This window comes from Cervus canadensis, chromosome 2 (assembly GCF_019320065.1).
Source record: "Cervus canadensis isolate Bull #8, Minnesota chromosome 2, ASM1932006v1, whole genome shotgun sequence".
In the NCBI taxonomy this organism is placed as follows: Eukaryota; Metazoa; Chordata; class Mammalia; order Artiodactyla; family Cervidae; genus Cervus; species Cervus canadensis.
Window position 1 is genome coordinate 75901775 of NC_057387.1, and position 19775 is coordinate 75921549.

General features: G+C 41.0%; 1 protein-coding gene across 2 annotated transcripts in view; it reads right to left on the reverse strand.

Annotated features, from left to right (window-relative positions):
- AK4 (adenylate kinase 4) overlaps nucleotides 1-19775 on the reverse strand; it is an 85318-nt gene that overhangs the window by 31074 nt on the left and 34469 nt on the right. For both annotated transcript variants that reach the window (XM_043461083.1, XM_043461084.1), the window contains one exon: nucleotides 1895-2014. In XM_043461083.1, the coding sequence (XP_043317018.1) occupies nucleotides 1895-2014 (120 nt within the window). The remainder of the gene's footprint in view (nucleotides 1-1894; nucleotides 2015-19775) is intronic.

A 19775-nucleotide genomic window follows, 5' to 3' on the forward strand; every position in this document is an offset into this window, starting at 1 on the left:
TTCAGAGGAGCTTCCTGATCCAGGGATCAAATCCATGTCTCCTGCATTTCCTGCTTTGGCAGGTGGATTCTTTACCACTGAGCTACCTGGGAAGCCCATTTTATATATAATAATATGTTAATCCTAAACTCCGACTTTATCTCCTCCCAACTGTTAGCCCCTTTGGTAACCACAAGCTTGTTTTCTGTGTCTGTGAATCTATTTCTGTTTTATAAATAAGGTTGATTTTGTATCATTTTTTAAGAGTCCATATATAAGTGATATCATATGATATTTGTCTGAGTTTTTTGAAAAATTAGGCCTATGTATTATTTAGATATTAAAAATCAAACAGTAGCAAAGGGTATATACAATGAAAGGTAAATCTCTCTCCCAACCCTAATCCTTATCCAGAGTCAACCACTTATCAGTTTTTTATATCCTTTCGAAGACAGCTTATATATGTGTGTATAAGTACATACAGTAATATTATACCATCTCTCCATTTTTACAGAGATAATAGTATATGATATATACTATATTGCAACTAGTTTTTTTCACTTGGCAGTTTATCTTAAAGCTCTGTCTATATCAATACATAGATACAGATATTTGGTTAATAGGCATACCAAAACTTAAAGCAACCCTATGATAAGATACTTGGCTTCCCAGGTGGCGCTAGTGGTAAAGAATCCACCTGCCAATACAGGAGATACAAGAGACTCGGGTTCAATCCCTGGGTCAGGAAGATCCCTGGAGAAGGAAATGGCAACTTACTCCAGTATTCTTGTCTGAGAAACCCCATGGACAAAGGAGCCTGGTGGGTACAGTACATGGGGCTGCAAAGTTGGACGTGACTGAGGGACTGAGCACAAGATGAATACTTAGGTTGTTACCAGTGTCTTGTAACAAAGGTCAAAGCTATTGTTTTTCCAATAGTCATGTATGGATGTGACAGTTGGACCATAAAAAAGGCTGAGCACCATAGAATTGATGCTTTTGAACTGTGGTGCTGGAGAAGACTCTTGAGAGAGTCCCTTGGACAGCAAGATCAAACCACTTAATCTTAAAGGAAATCAACCCTTTATATTCACTGAAACGACTGATGCTGAAGTTGAAGCTCCAATACTTTTGGCCACCTGCTCGAAGAGCTGACTCATTAGAAAAGACCCTGATGGTGGGAAAGACTGAAGGCAGGAGGAGAAGGGGACGATGGAGGACGAGATGGTTGGATGGCATCACCAACTCAAAGGACATGAGTTTGAGCAAACTCCAGGAGATGGTGAAGGACCAGGAAGCCTGGCATGCTGCAGTCCACGGGATTACGAAGAGCTGAGGGACTGAACAACAACCAGTGTCTTGCAAAGATTGCTGAAAATAAACATCCTTGAATATATATTTTTAGGCAAGAAATGAAGCAGGGAATTGCTAAACACTACTAAATTGCCCTCCAAAGGTTACCCATTTTATTCTCAAGAATACTTATTTCTTACACCCTCAATAAAAAAAGATTTTCAGATTTTCTCTTTTTTAAATCTGACAGGTAAAAAAATGATGACAAATGCTTTTAATTCATGTGGCTTATTTTGAATGAAAGAACCCCTGATTTAAGATGAGTCATACTTATGATGACTTAGTCATGGAAACAAAAAGCACCATCAAAACTGGAACAATAATGGGAATTCAATTAAGGTTTGCTTCAAGTTGATGGCTTTAGGGATGGTAGTCTGCAGACAAAAGAATTAAAAGGCTTCACCACATGGGTTTTTTAAATTATGTTGCCAAATTGGAATATGTCTAAAGAAATGACTGGGGGAAAAAGGCACTTTGCAATCTCTAAGAAATTATGGAAGTGTTCAAGGAGACCATGACCCACTACTAGCAGAAGCCGGGTGGACCCCTAGATTCAACTCACCATCAAGTAGCCAGTGCTCGCCGCGCCTGTTCTCCAGCTCCGACAGCATGAGGCGTGTGATCACATGATCAGGAACCAAAAGGCCTTTCTCTATGTATTGCTTTGCCATATCACCAACTTCTATTAAAAAGACAGGAAAAAGAGACATTCAAAAAAAGCTTCTGGGAGGAAAAAAAAAATGCTTATCAACTCTCTCCTGACAGTTTTGCTTTTCCTTCCACTCCTGCCTAATGTCCTGGGGGGAAAGGTTTTTAAAGAGTAATATTTTTTAAATTGGCTTCAATAATGGTGACACTGTGTCCCAGTTGTCTGCCAAAGAATTAGAAGAGCATCTCTTGAAGATATACACAGACAGAAATAAAAATGAAAGGAAATATAAATTAGGGCAAACAGAAAATCAGAGCAGGAAATAAAGCTGGAGTCTGGAGGGAGAGCGGCACCCAATAAAGGCCAGGAGAGGAGTGAAGTCCGCTCTGCTTGTGAGCAGTGAGCCACACGCTGGACCCAAGCCTCCCACCAGTTTCCGGTAACAAGGAAATAGGATCGACTTCACAATTCACGGTACAGGAAGACTAAAGGAAGCTGAGAGAGTCAAGCATTCCTCAGAAACCAAAGGGGAAAATTTCCACAACTCTTCTAGAAAAAGTGCTGGATGATACAAACAACAATGGGTTTCTTTCTTTTCATGAGCCTCAGTTAAGCAGATGGCACCTTGCTGACGCAGTTGTAGAAGCAACTCAGTGTTTTTAGAGGAATGCCAAGTTCAAGAAAAGACATGAATTTCTATTTTTTTTCCAAGAAAAAAAATGCTTCTATCATAATTTAAAATAACAATTTGTTATACATGGCAATTGTCAGTTGGGTTCAGGAGAACATCTGTTAAATTTCTAGGAATTGAATTTTTTTTTTAATCCAGATGAAGCCCTCAGCTCTCTAGCAATCTGATAATGAACCATTAGAAACGCATTCTTGACAGGCCAATTAAGTTCTTATAAAAACACAGAGCAGAATTATATTACTGGGGGAAAAAAGGTTAAAAATCATTTTGTCCCAACCTTCTGCTTGTATTTAATAAGGTAGAGACCTTCCTTTCCCAGACTGAATCTATACTGCCAACTTCACCTTCCACACTGAAACATGGGCTGTGAAGAGTTCCCTATCAACTCGATTACTACCACTGGGCAAAGAGCCCAACGTTAGGCCCAATGATATGGATTCAGAAATGCACTGCAAGGAAAAGAACATATGAGTGGTTAAATATGAATGTGAACAAAACACATTCATTCAATAAGGATTTATTGACTGCATACTACTTACCAGGTAATAGTCTACAAATGTAGCAGTGACTGAAAGTTGCAGCTTACCAATATTTAAGCAGTATGACTTTACCTGAGAGCAACAATAAGAATCTTTAACTGGGAGTACAAACTAGCAGGTGCTGTGCTTTAAACATTTTATTTGTGTTATTTCATTGATTCTTCATAAGATCCTCACCTTCAGACAGGAGGTAAAACCTGTATTTTTTTTAGGACAGCTTTATTGAGATACAAGTCACACACCATATCATTACAAGTCACACACCATAACATTCACCATTTTAAAGTGTGCAATTGAGTGGCTTTTAATACCTTCCCCATGTTGTGCAAGCATCACCACTACTTAATTTCAGAACATTTATATTACCCCCAGGAAGAAACCCCATACCCACTAGCGGTCACTCTCCCATTCCCTTCCTCCCTCTAGGTACTGGCAACTACTAATCTACTTTTGGTCTTTATAGCTTGCCTATACTGCACATTTCACATAAATGGAAGTATACACAGTGTAGTTTTTTTGTGTCTGGTTCCTTTACTTAGCATGTTTTCAAGGTTCATCCATGTTGTACCATATCAGTACTTCATTTCCAAGGCTGAATATTATGATTCTATTGTGTGGACATATCACATGTTGTTTATATATACATCAGTTATCAGGCATTGGGGTTGTTTTCACTTTGGGGCTATTTTGAATAATGCTGCAACATACATTCATGTGCAAATTTCTGTGTGAATATACGCTTTCAGTTTTCTTGGGTAATACCTGTAAGAAACACGTTTACATCTGAAAAATCACTGTCAGACAGAATGCTCAGAGCAACTGAGAAGCTTACTCTGTGATGGTCAGGCCAGTCCCAGAGTCCTGTTCTCAGTCTCATCCACCAAACATTAAGGTAGAAGCAAACAACAAATATACATCTTCCAAGGTGAGAGACCAAGATGTGAACTGGTTTGAAACGTCCCATGAGAAAACGGTTAATAAGGAGGAATTATCTTGTACAGAAAAGAGAAGACCCAGAGAAGGATGTGATAACAACTGACCCATAACCTGATTCTGGACAGATGGAAACGGCATTATCTTATTTAATCCCCAGGGCTTACAATTAGTACTACTGGGAACTGCAAATGGACAGGAAAAGTTGCCTGAGGAAATATTTGAATGGAGACTCAGAGAAGGGATATTATAGAGGGATTTTGAAAACTGGATTGGGCTTAATTCATGTTTCAGGTCCCTACAGATGGAAGAGTTATGGTACTGCAGTACATCTGAATTCAGTAATTTAATGAAGAACAGTGTCCAAAATGATACCTTTAAGACCTCTGATTATCTCCTAAATGGCTCAAAATGTACCTCCGCTGACACCTCAAACTTATCCTGTCCAAAATCACATTACTCTCCCACTCTGTTCTTGTCTTGGATGCTTCCTGCCTCATCAGTAAGAGTCCTCCCCTATCAACAGATTCCCTGGATTCAATTATCCAAAGTCAATCATGGTCTGAAAAATATTGAATGGAAAATTCCAAAAATAAGCAACTGATAAGTTTTAAATTGGGCACCATTCTGAGCAGAACGATGACATCTCTTGCCATTCTGCTCCATCCTGCCTGGGATGCAAATTATCCCTTCATCTACAGTATCCCACCTGTTAGTCACTTAGTAGCTATCTTGGTACATACTGTTGTGCAGTGACCTTATTTCACATAATAATAACCCAAAGTACAAGAACAGTGATGCTGGCCATTCAGATGTGCCAAAGAGAAACCATAAACAGAGCTTCTTTTAAGTAAAAAGGTAAAAGTTCAACTTAAGGAGGAAAGAAAAATATTGTATGCTGAGGCTGCTAAGATACATGGTAAGAGCAAATCTATCCATGAAGTTGTGAAGAAGAAAAAGGAAATTCATGCTCAGCTTTGCTGCTGCACCTCAAACTTCAGAAGTAATGAACACAGTGCATAAGGGCTTAGTTAAGATGAAAAAAGCACTAACTCTGAGAGGCCACATTCACCTAACTTTTACTAGAGTATGTTGTTATAACTGTTCTGTCTTATTCAGTTCAGTTCAGTTGCTCAGTCGTGTCCGACTCTTTACGACTCCATGGACTGCAGCACATCAGGCCTCCCTGTCCATCACCAATTCCGGGAGCTTGCTCAAACTCATGTCCATCGAGTCGGTGATGCCATCCAATCATCTAATTGTTGTCCCCTTCTCCTCTTACCTTCAGTCTTTGCCAACATCAGGATCTTTTCTAACGAGTCAGTTCTTCACATTAGGTGGCCAAAGTATTGGAGTTTCAGTTTCAGCATCAGTCCTTCCAATGAATATTTAGGACTGATTTCCTTTAGGATTGACTGGTTTGATATCTTATTACTACTTATTGCTGTTAATCTCCTACTGTGCCTAATTTATTAATTACCATTAAATTACTTTATCAAAATTACTTTACCCTAGGTATGTATGTATGTATAGGGAAAAAACATAGTATCTATAGTGTTCAGTACTTTGGTTTCAGGCATCAAATGGGGATCCTGGAATGCATTCCCCACAGACAGGGGGGCACTACTTTACTCTCCTCAGATATCATCTAAGATTAGACACCACTTGTCTTGATTTTCTTGATTTCTCTTGTTGTTGTTGGTTTTTAAAAAATATTTATTTATTTGGCTGTGCCAGATAGTGGGATCTAGTTCCCCGACCAGGGCTTGAACCTGGGCTCCCTGCATTGGGAGTGTGGAGTCAGTCGCTGGACTACCAAGGCAGTTCCTCTCCCATTCTCCACACCTAGCTGAACATGGAAATACTTCCACATGTCTCTCATATCCAGGACAATCGATCAAAACATAACAGCACCACAGTAACTGCTGAACAAACCAGAACAAGTTGTGGTCCTGCAGAATAGTCTGTGCCACTGTGAAACACACTGAAGGCCCTGGACTGCCCTGGGAGTTAACAAGAGGTCGCAGCTTATCAGAAAGTGGAGGAAAAGGAAGGAAGCAGTGAGACGAACTCCACAGCCTAAGTTAGAAACCTTTATATAGTGAAGAGGAGAGAACTGATAAAGGATCCCATAGCTAAGATCAAAGCGAATCCTTTACCCATACCAATCCTTAACTGGCTACAAAACAAGAGTGCTCTTGGGTTCTTGCACATATGAGTCAATCAAAAGAATAATTAGACTACCTAAGCAGCCAATTCTCAATTCTTTGCTTACTTGACTTCTCAGCAGCATGTGACTTGACTCCTGTGCATAAATACAGAGTGACCCCTTTAAAGCCCATTATGCCCCTCCTGTGACTTCCCATCTCATTGAGAGTATAAGCCAAGTCCTCCCCTTGGTCTCCAAGTTCTCTGACCCCATCTCCCACTTCTCTCTTCACTACCCATCCTAGTCCAGATGGACACAACAGTCCACAACAGTCTCCTTGCAATTTCCTGAAGATCACAAGCATGTGTCCACTGCAGGACCTCTGCATTTGGTCTTCCCTCTGCCAGGAAGACTCCCCCAGAATTTCAAAAGGTCAAGTCCTCTCAGCATTCAGGTCTCTGATTGAGTATCACCTCTGATAGGCCTCCCACCCTATCCAAACAGCGCAAGCACAGACACACAAGTCCCAATCCCCCTCTACTCTCTCATCCTACTGTGCATTCTTTTCCAAAACTACAGGCTTTACATATTATATACTGATATATCAGTGAATTCACTTTCTGCCCCCCCAGACTAGAATATAATTAGCTCATTGGGAAAAATAATAATACTTTGCTCACCGCCATGTCCTGAGTGCTTACAATATGGTCTGGCATGCATAGAAACCATTAAAATTTGTTGCATGAATGAATGAATACATTGAAGATTATAGAGAATTCTTTTCCCCAGGCAAGAATCAATCTGACCAGCCTTAAAGTTATTACAGAACCATTACCCCAATGTCAAATATAGCCCAACCTTGCCAGGTATCAACTTTTTCAAGGGAGATATGAGACAAAGTGGGATCAGTACTAACTAGGTGAGATGACCACATAGGGTTTCACAGCTCAGTCTCATTTCCTCAGCATTTCAAAATATGAATAGAGAAGAGCCACGTAGGGAAGGGAAAATGAGGAGAAGGAAATACTAGGAGTCAATGCTGCAGAAGCATGGAGCTGCTTGGCATACCTGGAGGAACTTCAATTAGTAACATCTGAAAATAAGCACTTCATGAGACAGAGAGCACTAGACAGGCCAGAAAAGCAGCATGGGCTTTGAAGGATTAAAGGAAACAGGTAGCTTCAGAAATGGCATTCTCATAGGTAAAAGCGATTACCAAGGGCCCAGGACAAAATGAAAATACAGAGCCTCCTGGTTCAAAAATTAAAAATTTCAAGATGGTGACAGCAGAGCATTGCACTAAGTGCAGGGCCTTTTGTCACGTGACACAAGTCACGTGCCCACGGCAATGTGAAATTTGGATGGGGTTGGCATGATGAAAGCAAAGGAGGCTGTGATAATAATCCCAGCACAGACAGGCCTGCAGAAGCAACATTAGATGACATTCTGGCCCTTGAGAGAGTACCTTGAGCTGACCCATCATCAACTGTGCAACTCAAGTTCAGAATAACTTTGTGGAAGGCTTCCAGAACCATCTTAATCCAATTTACTAATGAAGAGAAAGCTCTAAGGGCAGCATCCCTTCCCAAGTATTTTTGGCATCCTTGGCTCTCCCCTGGAGCGGGACAGACAACATGCCCTCTAACCTAGCGGGACAGACAACATGCCCTCTAATCTGTTACAAAATCAAACTTCCTCTGAGTTTCTCAATCCCCCTCCCCCGCCCCGTGAAAAATCAGGAAAAGCCAACAGCAGCCAGAGCAAAATGAACTTAACAACGAATTTGCATTTGAATGAAGACCTCCCTACAACAGCAATCTGAAATAAAACACTGGTCAGAAGACAGGCCCATTCCAGAAAACAGGACCTTCATCTGCCCTTGTCAGTTCCCTTGGAAGAGAAAGCAGTATCATTAAACGCTAATGCAGCATGTTTGGCTAAAACATAGACCTGAGCCAATTTCTCAAGCAGTATTTCAAAGAAAAGCTGTAGATACACATATGCTCTCTTACAATTTTTGCATCCTTTGTGCGTACACATGCACACGCATGCTCACTAAAATAATAAACCATAAACCACCAGGAAGCTTTTAAAAATGAACTTTATAAATGAAGGCCAACAGCTTCGCATTTTTTAAGTGACACAACAACCAAAAAAAAAAAAAAAAGAACACCTAATTATGTGTTTATGAAATTGACCATAACACTGTTAAGGGACGCACACTGAAACCAGGCCCCACAGTAACCATTTGCATGAGTTGTTTTACGACAGGAGGTCCTGGTAAAGAACACAGAACTAATAAGCCTCCACCAATTGGAAGAGTTAGGGAAAGGTCAAAAGGAGATACCACATGTCCAGCCATCTCCCAGAATCCTTCTCTCTGGTGTCCATCTTGGTTGTACAAGGTGTACACCACCAGGAAGGACTCTGAGTCAGAATGACTGGCTAAAGACAACCCGGAAACTAATTATTATTCATCACCATAAACCCGAGACTGCAAGCCACTAGGCAGAGCTGTTCTCCTGGGTTCCCACCCTACTGCTCTCCACCCGGGTGCTCTTTCCCACTAAAATCTCTTGCTCTGTCAGCGCATGTGTCTCCTTGGACAATTTGTTTCCAAGTGTTAGACAAGAGCCCAGTTTTGGGCCCTGGAAGGGGTCCCCCTTCCTGCAACAAATGGCGACTCTGGTGGGACTCTTCTTCACTGCGACTGACATCCTGACTACTCGGGGTACTCAGGGGCCAGTCTGCCTGCCAATGGACCAGACCCAGCGACCACAACTGGGACCCTTTTGTCCCTGGTTTCCTCCTGACATGGACAACTGGCCAGAGTGCCCCGACCAGTAAGGAACAAGAGACTTTACTGACCTCCCTCCCCTACCCTCTCTCTTTCCTCTCCTTAACCTTTCCTATCCTTCCTCTTTTTTCTAGTCCCCCAGTCCTGGAATCTGGTCAAAGGGCCTCAGCCTGAGCTGAGGACTGGAGACTGATCACCTCCTCTTAGCAGAGAACTCGAACTCTGGTTCAGGTCTGTCTGATTTCTGGCAGGGCTGAGTTTCAGTCCTCCATTCCCTGGAGGCCCAGGGTAAAGTCCCGTAACACCTGGGTTATCTGCAGATGGCAGGAGACGTCTTTAAGGCCACCCCTTTGGCCCGCCTCTCCTGCCTCCTCCCCCGTCTTCTTTCAACCTGGCTCCCTTTCCTCCCTTTGAAATCTTTGAAGACCTGAGATATTTTCCTTTATTCTATCAGTATTTGGATCTGAAGTTCTGTGTCTATAGGAGGTTTTCTGAGAGACTGTATTCTTGTATTTAAGGGAGTGTCTGACGAGGACTGCCAGGTTTATATGCGTGTTTTAACTCTGTGTTCTGTGAGGTGATTTCTGATGGCCATTTTGCTTTGTCTGGCCACCATTTGGTTTAGGCCTGCTGCCATTTTGTTAGAACCTGATTTTCTTTCCCTGTGCCTTGAGACCAGGGCTCTCAGGCACTTATCTAGACCATCTCTAACTCCTCAGACTGAGGAAAAAATGGGAAAAAACCTTTTAAAGTTTTATTCACTCCAAATGTTTTTTACGAACTAGAAAATTTTATATTATAATATCTAATTCATGACCAAACTTAGAAAATGAAGCTAGATCTTATGTTGTGTCTGTCTAAATATGTCTCAGTATGTCTTTGTCTCTGGATAATATTTTTGAGATTAACTTGTAAATGAGCTCTTTTTAATTGGCTTAAAGAAAGGTAAGCACTTACAAATCAAATAATTCTAAATTAAACAATAAATTCCAAGTCCATGTGAACTGGTAAATATTTAGTATTAAATACCTGATATTAATGTTTGTTTGTTGGCCTATCTAATATAGACATGTCTTAGAATAATTAACATTGGGTAGAATGTTTTCATTGTACCTAGGTTTAATATAAGTTAAATATTATTGTATCTGTTACAAGTTTGTCAACAAGGAAATTACCTCGAGTGAAGAAACTTCTAAAAGAAATAATAAATGAGACATGAGCTTTTAGATAAACTCTATTAAGAATAATTATACTATAGGAATATCTGTTTAAAATAGTCTCTCCAGATTGGGGTAACTTGAATTTCTAAGGGTTGCACTAAACTAAGTGTTGGAAGTCTATTGAATAGTTAGGTCACTTCAAATAAAATAAGATTTTGAAACATTTACTACTAAACACTGATTTCCTTTTACAGAAAAACTAAAGAGATTGGGACTATAAATGAATAATGTTTGGTGCCATCCAAAAATGTTTTAAGAACTCAAGGGTTTTAAAAATTATCACTGGTATTTATGCTCAGTTCAATTCAGTCGCTTAGTCATGTCTGACTCTGCGACCCCATGAACTGCAGCACGCCAGGCCTCTCTGTCCATCACCAACTCCCGGAGTCTACCCAAACCCATGTCCATCGAGTCAGTGATGCCATCCAACCGTCTCATCCTCTGTCATCCCCTTCTCCTCCTGCCCTCAATCTTTCCCAGCATCAGGGTCTTTTCCAATGAGTCAGCTCTTCACATCAGGTGGCCAAAGTACTGGAGTTTCAGCTTCAACATCAGTCCTACCAATGAACACCCAGGACTGATCTCCTTTAGGATGGACTGGTTGGATCTCCTTGCTGCCCAAGGGACTCTCAAGAGTCTTTTCCAACACCACAGTTCAAAAGCATCAATTCTTTGGCGCTCAGCTTTCTTCACAGTCCAACTCTCACATCCATACATGACCATTGGAAAAACCATAGCCTTGACTAGACAGACCTTTGTTGGCAAAGTAATGTCTCTGCTTTTTAATATGCTGTCTAGGCTGGTCATAACTTTCCTTCCAAGGAGTAAGCATCTATTAATTTCATGGCTGTAATCACCATCTGAAGCAATCTTGGAGCCCAGAGAAATAAAGTCAGCCACTGTTTCCACTGTCTCCCCATCTATTTGCCATGAAGATACACCCATCAACACTGACTAAATCTGACCAAATGTCCTAAATCCTTTTAATTGATTTTTTTGACAAAACTTCCCTAATCGAATTCTTTTGAAGTTCCTGTGACCTTTAGCTAACTTTGTGGTGCTTCAGAGGGCCCCTGAAACATCCCAAGGAGAGATATTAAACGTTTATTTGGTTGGTTAAATTACATGAAAAATATTATCAAATGAGTAATAAATTCTCTCATGTCATAATGTATGGTAAATATTACTAATATAGATATCCTAGAAATTATATGTAGCTCTTAACATTCTTATATGTCCTGGTATTCTAATGAAAAACCTGATGACTTCCAAAAGTTAACAAAGGACTGAACGAACCAGTGAATATGCTTACAACTTTTATGGTTTCTTTTATGACTTCTAAGATTCAAATGGGTTTGAATCTTATGTTTTCTGGGAGTAGGAAAAAGCTTCCTCTCAAACTAATTATGACAATACTTTGGTAAAACTATACATTATAAACAAAACAATTATATTTTCTCTCTATCTGACTCCTCCAGAAATTGGAAACTCTTAGGTTTCCAGTAAGTTTATTAAATGAGTTAGGAAGGTTATCTCACTAACAGGTACAAAAATCTCAAGGAATTTTGGAGACCTTAAAAAGGGAAGAATTTACCTAAATTTGTTAGGCAAAATCTGTGATCAGTCTTTGGAGCGAGTTTCCCAGCCCTGTTTTAATTTAAAAGTTCAGTCTGAGACTTTATATATGTTTCAGCAAAATAAAGTCTATGACCAATTATGATTATATAAATCATCAGACCAAAATTAGTGAGAACAGACCTATTTTGCAAACAAACTAGCCTTAATTTGGTTATATTTGATAAAAAAAATTGAGGGTAATTTTAGGGAGAAAAAGATGTTTCAATAAATGTTAAATCCCAGTTTGTTAATGGAGGTCTCCATCTAGTAAGACTCATTTCTTGGATAGTTCTTTGCTGTTATGTGATATTAATGTAAAATTTAATTGGATTCTTAAAGAACACCCTAAGTTTGTTTCTGAAGCTCATCTCAGTGATCTATCTTTGGATGAATATCAGATGCCTCATGACCTGCAACCAGGACTGGAAAAAGACAATTTAAGGGACTGTCTCCAACCTGGATGGAAGGACTTTTTTATCAGGTACTCTTAACTAGCTCATGCACAATGAAACTGAAGGGAAATTAACTCTTAGATTAATTCCCACTTCCAAAGGCCCCTACATTGGATTGGTCTATAGAGAAGACAGCTGAACTGATCTCACCTTAAAATGATGTTCAAACAGAAAAGAAACTACACTACACCAGGATGAGAAGACGACATCAGAGGTAGACAGCTTGCCGAAGATGCTGGACCTGATTCCTATGATCATTTATAATGTTTTCTTAATTTCTTAGACCTCTGCATATAAATCAAATGCTTTTCTATCATAGGCCTATGATCCTATGCTAGTTTCAGAAATCAAACCAATTGTTGGGTTTGTGGCCAACCTGTGTCTAGTTCTGGGTTATCTTGGTAAATTTCTCTACTACAAGGCTCTAACTGGTTGGCCCTGAGAAAATTTACTTTAAAAAAAAGATTATAGTCATATCCAGGTCACTGTGATATTACTAGATGGGATCCCCTCACTGGGCCAATTAATAATGCCTGCTCTGACTCTGGCCATAAATTTGAGCTTTCTTCTACTACTCAAGTTCAATCAGAGCAACAAGCAAAGTTTCAGCAAAGGAGGAAAAAAATCTCCCACAATTATGGGATGGATTTATATTGATAACACCAGGCTATGGTAATTTAGGTTTAAATTCCTCTGTGTTGGAAACAATTAAATCATACTAAGGATAATCAGTCTAGTAACACTAGAAAACTGGGCTATGTGCCTTATAGACAGTGCCAATATATAATTTCCCTGGAGATAAAGATTCTACAGAGTAGACTAAGTCAGATGACCTGGGATATACTGGGCTACATCTAATGGAAGCTCTTAAGTCTTACTTGTGACTTTACTAATACTGCTGGCTATGTTATTTGTATTTCACCTGTTTTACAAAATTGCTGTTTCTTACACTGCCAAATGTGTGACTGAGGCCTCTGATAGAATAATATGTAGTTCCATATGAGATCGATGATGCTAACAGTGTAACTCTAGATATGGGAAGAGGCAACAAGAGGGAATGTTTTCCTGGACCAAGAGGCTAGTAAGACAGGTGGTCCAGAGAATTTTGGATACTGTTTTACGGCCTAGTCCAGTAACAGCACATTGAGTGGCCTGTCAACAAAATCTTTGCCAAACCTGAGAATGGACATTCTCAGCACCATGGGATAAAATGGTCATGAAATGCCCCCCTCAAAATCATGGTCAAGTTTATGAGCAAAAAGGGGCTCTGCCAACTGAAAACTGACACTTGCCATCTACGTCTACAAAGATTAAATCATGGCCACTGCAACTGATGACCTTCAACTCCCCTGAAAGAAGTTTAGGGTGAAAATCAGGAATGAGGCACTCTGTGCTCTGGGAAAAACTGGCAGAACAGGCCTTCAGATAGTTTGGATCTTTTCAGGAGATTTTATGAGTTTCAATTCTTACATCTTCTCATACCTAGAGAAACACTGACGTCATTAATGGTGACATCTGCCTTGGCTATTAAGGAAAATTTTACAATTAAAAGTCAAAATAGAGTAGCTATGGTTCAGACATCCTGGAAAATAACTAGGTGATGCTATGTGTGTACTTTCAGACTAGACCTTGTATTGCTAAACACTTTTTGAGTGTTTTCTGAGTCGTGTCAGGCTTGGATGCCAACATTCTCAAAACAATGTCTGCTGGAAGTTAGTAACTGCAACCTTACTTTTTGTAAAACTAGGCAACTGGCTAACTGGCTACAAGTCTCCCAGAAGTGCCAGGTCCAGACTGGGTTTCAGGCCTATCCTTCTAAAAAGAAATGAGATTTATTTTGTCTATTAAAATTCCTCCAACTACTTCTAATTGGGTCTGTTACACCAAAATGGCAGACCAAGGGATTGAGATTTTAATCATACAAGACTCAGATCTAGAACTGGGAACTCAGTAGTATTTCCAATTCAGCGTCTATCCTCCAAGCTGAGGCAGTCCTATGCCCCATTGTGACAGGAAGTTATCACAGTCATAGTTGCCTAGTTCCCTAAATTAAAACTGAGCAGAACTCTGTGGGGCTCTGGAGTACAGGTATGTTCTCTGTTCTCCATTTCTTGTCTGTAGGATATAGGCTTCATTCAGCCTCCTTGACCTTCCCTGAGTTCCAAAGGGTGGATTCAAACAATTGCTAATCAGGGCAGGGAGGGGATACAGAAACAGGAGGAACAATCAAATGGTGATACAGCCTCCATACAAGGTCCTGGTTCCTACTCAAAGAAATATGCATAACAATGTCTTTGAGTTCTTCTACAGAACTGGAGCCCCCACCCAGGTTGTGATTTCAGACTAAACACAAGACTCCTGGAGCACAGCTCTGTTGCCTCACCACCAACCAATAAAAAAAAAAAAAAGCCACAAAACCTGCAGCCCTCACCCCAAATGTTGCCTCCTGTTTCTGGGGACCAGTGATGACCATCTGTTAGGTCTCCTGTTTGACCCCTGTCTATTTCATCTCTGAGAGGAGCCAACAGTTTCAAACTAAAGTGCTGTTATTACAAGGGTGAATACTGGTTTCAGGCAAAAAAAATACCTTGACTTAGATCAGGCAGAGAGAGACTTCTGCTCTGCTAGGCAGACCTACGCCCATGCACAGCAGGAAGAAGTTATAGAAGAAAGAGACCTCCGCCCCAATTCCCAAGAAGTATCTTGAGTATGAAGTCTCTCAGGGGGCATTTATTAAGGGAAGCACACTGACTGAAACCCCCCACCCTGGCCAGGCACCATAGTAACCATTTGCATGAGTTGTTTTACGACAGGAAGTCCTGGTAAGGAACACGGAACTAATAAGCCTCCACCAATTGGAAGAGTTAGGGAAAGGTCAAAAGGAGACACCACATGTCCAACCATCTCCCAGAATCCTTCTCTCTGGCATCCATCTTGGTTGTACAAGGCATACACCACCAGGAAGGACTCTGAGTCAGAATGATTGACTAAAGACAACCTGGAAACTAATCCCATCACCATTAAACCTGAGACTGCAAGCCATGTGACAGAGCTGTTCTCCTGGGTTCCCCTCCCCTACTGCTCTCCACCTGGGTGCCCTTTCCCAATAAAATCTCTTGCTCTGTCAGCACATGTGTCTCCTCGGACAATTCATTTCCGAGAGTTAGACAAGAGCCCAGTTTTGGGCCCTGGAAGGGGTCCCCCTTCCTGCAACAACACTGATTAAGGCCACATTTGGAAAAACTGTCTTCAGAAAGGGAAAGATTAAGTGTCAGAATACAAAATGGCATGTATTATGAAATTATGCATGTATATGCACGGACATATATCACCATCCTCAATGTTAAATGTATTATAAGAAAACAACACTCCACTCCTAAAAATAAAAAATTTGTGGCAATGCAGCTAAAAAACCTATTTCATTTAATTACTATTAAATATAAAACAAAACATACATGGCCTTGGTGACCTTGAGAAATATATTTTTTCAATATCTGATCAAATCAGACAACAAATACATTTTCAGAATTTAATGTTATCTATTAAGTTGTATGGGGCTTCCCAGGTGGTTCAGTGGTAAAGAATCTGCCTGCCAATGCAGGAGACACAGGAGACAGAGGTTTGATCCCTGGGTGAGGAAGATCCCTGGAGCAGGAAATAGCAAACCCACTCCAATATTCTTGCCTGGAAAACTCCATGGAAAGAGGAGTCTGGTGGATTACAGTCCATGAGGGCACAACAAGTCGAACATGACTGAGTGACTGAGCACATATACATTAGGTTATATATTTAAGATAATATCAAGTTTAAAAATTTAGATAACACAGATCTTAGCATACCTATTAAATTGGTCAGTTCTCCAAAATTCATGCTTCCAAGATATGGAAGACTTTTTATTGGCTACAATTCTTTCACATTAAAGTTGTTCATATTCACATAGATCATTGTATTCAGGGCAGCAAATATGGCAAAACCCTGTCCATTGCTAAAAGGGGGATTTTGGACACACATTGTGAATTATCTTAATTAAAAAGAAAATATCTTAGTCTAAATAACTAGGAGAGCTACTAAGGAAATAAGATTTCTTTAGAAAAACCATAAGAACACACATACAGGTTTGTAGTCAGCACAAAATCCATTCTATAGACACCCTAAACATTCACGACTGCCAGCTCAAACATTCCAGAGACTAAATGACTTCCAAAAACAAACAAATGCATAAAGATCCAAAATGTGAAAGAAAGAGTGAGATGGGGGAGGGGGTGGTAAACACTGTTCACTAAGGGAGAATTGTAGAATATGGAATGTGGCTGGTTTTGTGGGCTTAAATACTCTCTGAGTCCACTTAATATTCACTCAGTCCATATTTATTCAGAACCTACTATGTACCAGGCTCTGTACAAACTTCAGAGGAGGCCTGTACCACAGCTTAGAACCTCAACACTGGTATCAGGTCCTAGCCCCCCAAAAGTGTTCAATAGCAAAATTTCATGGAATTTTACACTGTCAGGCAAAAAAAAAAAGATTAAATAGTTAGCAATTATCACTCTGGGCTTCCTTGGTGGCTCAGTGGTAAAGAATCTGCCTGCCAATGCAGGAGATCCAGGTTCAATCACTGGGTCAGGAAGATCCCTTGGAGAAGGAAATGGCAACCCAAACCAGTATTCTTGCCTGGGAAATTCCATGGACAGAGGAGCCTAAACGGCTACAGTCCATGGGGTCGCAAGAGTCGGACAAAACTTAGTGACTAAACAACAACTACTACTACATGCCAGGTACCACACAAGCACAAGAGTTACAAATATGAGGCTACCTCAAAGAATGAGAGAAGAGGGACAGACTCATGAACAAATATAATTATTGAAAACTGTATTCTCTGAATCCACTTGGAAGGAGCATGAAAGTTGCCACTATGTCCTAACAAGTGGAAAACTGCACAGACTGAAAAATCAATAATTCTTCTTGATTCCATAAGAGAGGGGAGGACACCTGGCAAACCACTGTCCCCAAGGATGGAGAGATGGCTGGGTAAATACATGGGGCCACAGCTCAACGGGACATAAACCCACAGCCAGTGCCAGGAAGGAAAACGTGAACTGTAACTGACAAGCTGCTGAAGGCTCTATGTGGACAGAAACTCAGGGAGGGCCCCATCAAAGGGGGAAGCCCATAACATAATGAGATTTTCCTCCAGACACTCTACCCGGTTGCCACAGTAAGTATCAGAGAAAAATCCCCTCAGGCTTCTGGCAGGGTGAGGGGAAAGGGAGCCATTTAAAAATAACCAGAGCACTTGGTTCTTCTTAGCAATTCCAAGCACGTGGAGATGAAAGGGGTGGTTTCACCAAAGCAGGATGCTACATTTAACCTTAAATCTTACCTCAGAAAATAAACAGTTTTGAACACAAGGCTCATAATTATACTAATAAAATTGCAAATTATCATCTTGCCCCGTTACAAATCTCAAACCGATTTTATTTCCCCTTTACAGCTAGGCTTCAAAAGATAGGATTTAGTATTCAGTAGCTTCCTCATAACACTAAGCTCCTCCACATCCCACCATCTCATGCCACTGTTTTCTACCCTACAGCTGGAGTGGTACAAACTGCATATCTGAGCAAGTCACATTGCTGTTAAAAACACACCAGGGCTCCCCTGGTGGCATAGTGGATGAGACTCCATCTGCCAATGCAGGGGACACAAGGTTCCATCACTGGTCCGGGAAGATTCCACATGCTGTGGACAGCTAAGCCAGAGTGCCTGTGCCCTAGAGCCTAGGAGCCGCAACTACTGAGCCCCCTTGCCCTAGAACTTACGCTCCACAACAAGAGAAGTCAACACCATGAGAAGCCTGAACACCTCAACGAAGAGTAGCCCTCGCTCATCGCAGGCAGAGAAAAGCCCTCGCAAAGGAATGAAGACCCAGAGCAATCAAAAATAAATAAATAAAATTTTTTAAATGTGTGGAAAAAAAGCCAAAACACTTCAAAGGGATTCTACTGCAGTGGCTTTCAAGTCCCTCCAAGATCTGGCCCCTGCCTACTTCAGTGGCCTCAAAGATTTTCTCCCATCACCCACATGTGGCCATCCCATGCCATCTCTACTCTCCAGTCCCAGTTCCTTTCTCCAAAACAAGCGAGGCCCTCAGTATATGGTCCCAGGGCATCCTTCCTCCCTCCTTACAGCACTCACCACATCTGCATTTTATTTCTCATGTCAGTCCTCCCCAGCATACAACAGAGGATCGTGTCTGTCTGGTACACCACTGTCTCGAATGCCCCATGAACAGCACCTGATCCAAAGCAGATGTTTGATACACACTTGAAGACCAAGTAGCCCCTCCAACTCTTTTCAGTCCCTAGAGGATCAGGGCTAACTGCACCTTTCATAACAGGTGTAGCTACTTCTGACAGAACCAGACAGGTGTGTAAACACTTCAACCACTCATCTGTATGCTAGATTATGAATTTACATTGGGATATAGCTTTCCCAGCTAGGACGCCCACATTCAGTTCAGTTGCAAAGAGATGTCAAAAACAAACTACATGGAAGTTGTAACACGTGACGTTCATTGACCTTGCTATTACAATTCATTTAGAAATTTTACTGAGCAACTAGTCTGTGCCAGGCATGGCTCATTTCACTACATGTCAGGGAAACAATGAAAGGACCACTGTTTGTTACAGGAGCCACAAGGACCACACTGTTTGTTACAGGCCACTGATGGTTTGGTCAGGGATCAAGTTGACAACTTGGCCTACTTCAAAACAAAGTCAAGTTATAAGAATAGCCTCCTATATTTCACTGGCACGACCAGGAGATAAAAATATTTTTTGTTGTCCTAAAATCTCCCATTTATATAAAATTCTAAAACAGATTAAATTACACTGTATTATTCAAAGTACTATTGAAGGACCCATGTGTGTGTGTGTTAGTCGCCAAATCATGTCTGACTCTTTGCAACTCCATGGACTGTAGCCCACCAGGCTCCTCTGTCCATGAGATTTCCCAGGCAAGAATACTGGACTGGGTTGCCATTTCCTTCTCCAAGGGATCTTCCTACCCAGGGATCAAACCCTAGTCTCCCACATTTCAGGCAGATTCTTTACTGCCTAAGCCACCAGGGAAGCCCCATTGAGGGACCCTGCATCTTGTAATTATCCTCTTGTTTTGTCATACACTTTTGCCATAGATGTATTGAGGGACCCACACAACTATGGCAAAAGTGTATTGGAAAGCAAGAGGATAATTACAAGGGGCAGGGTAGCAGCTGGGGTCATAGAGAAAGAACATATAGGGACTTCCAAGGTACTTGTGACGTTTTATGCCTTAGGTTGAGTGGTGGATACACAACTGTTATCCTTTACATTACACACACCGTGCTTATCTTCTTTTT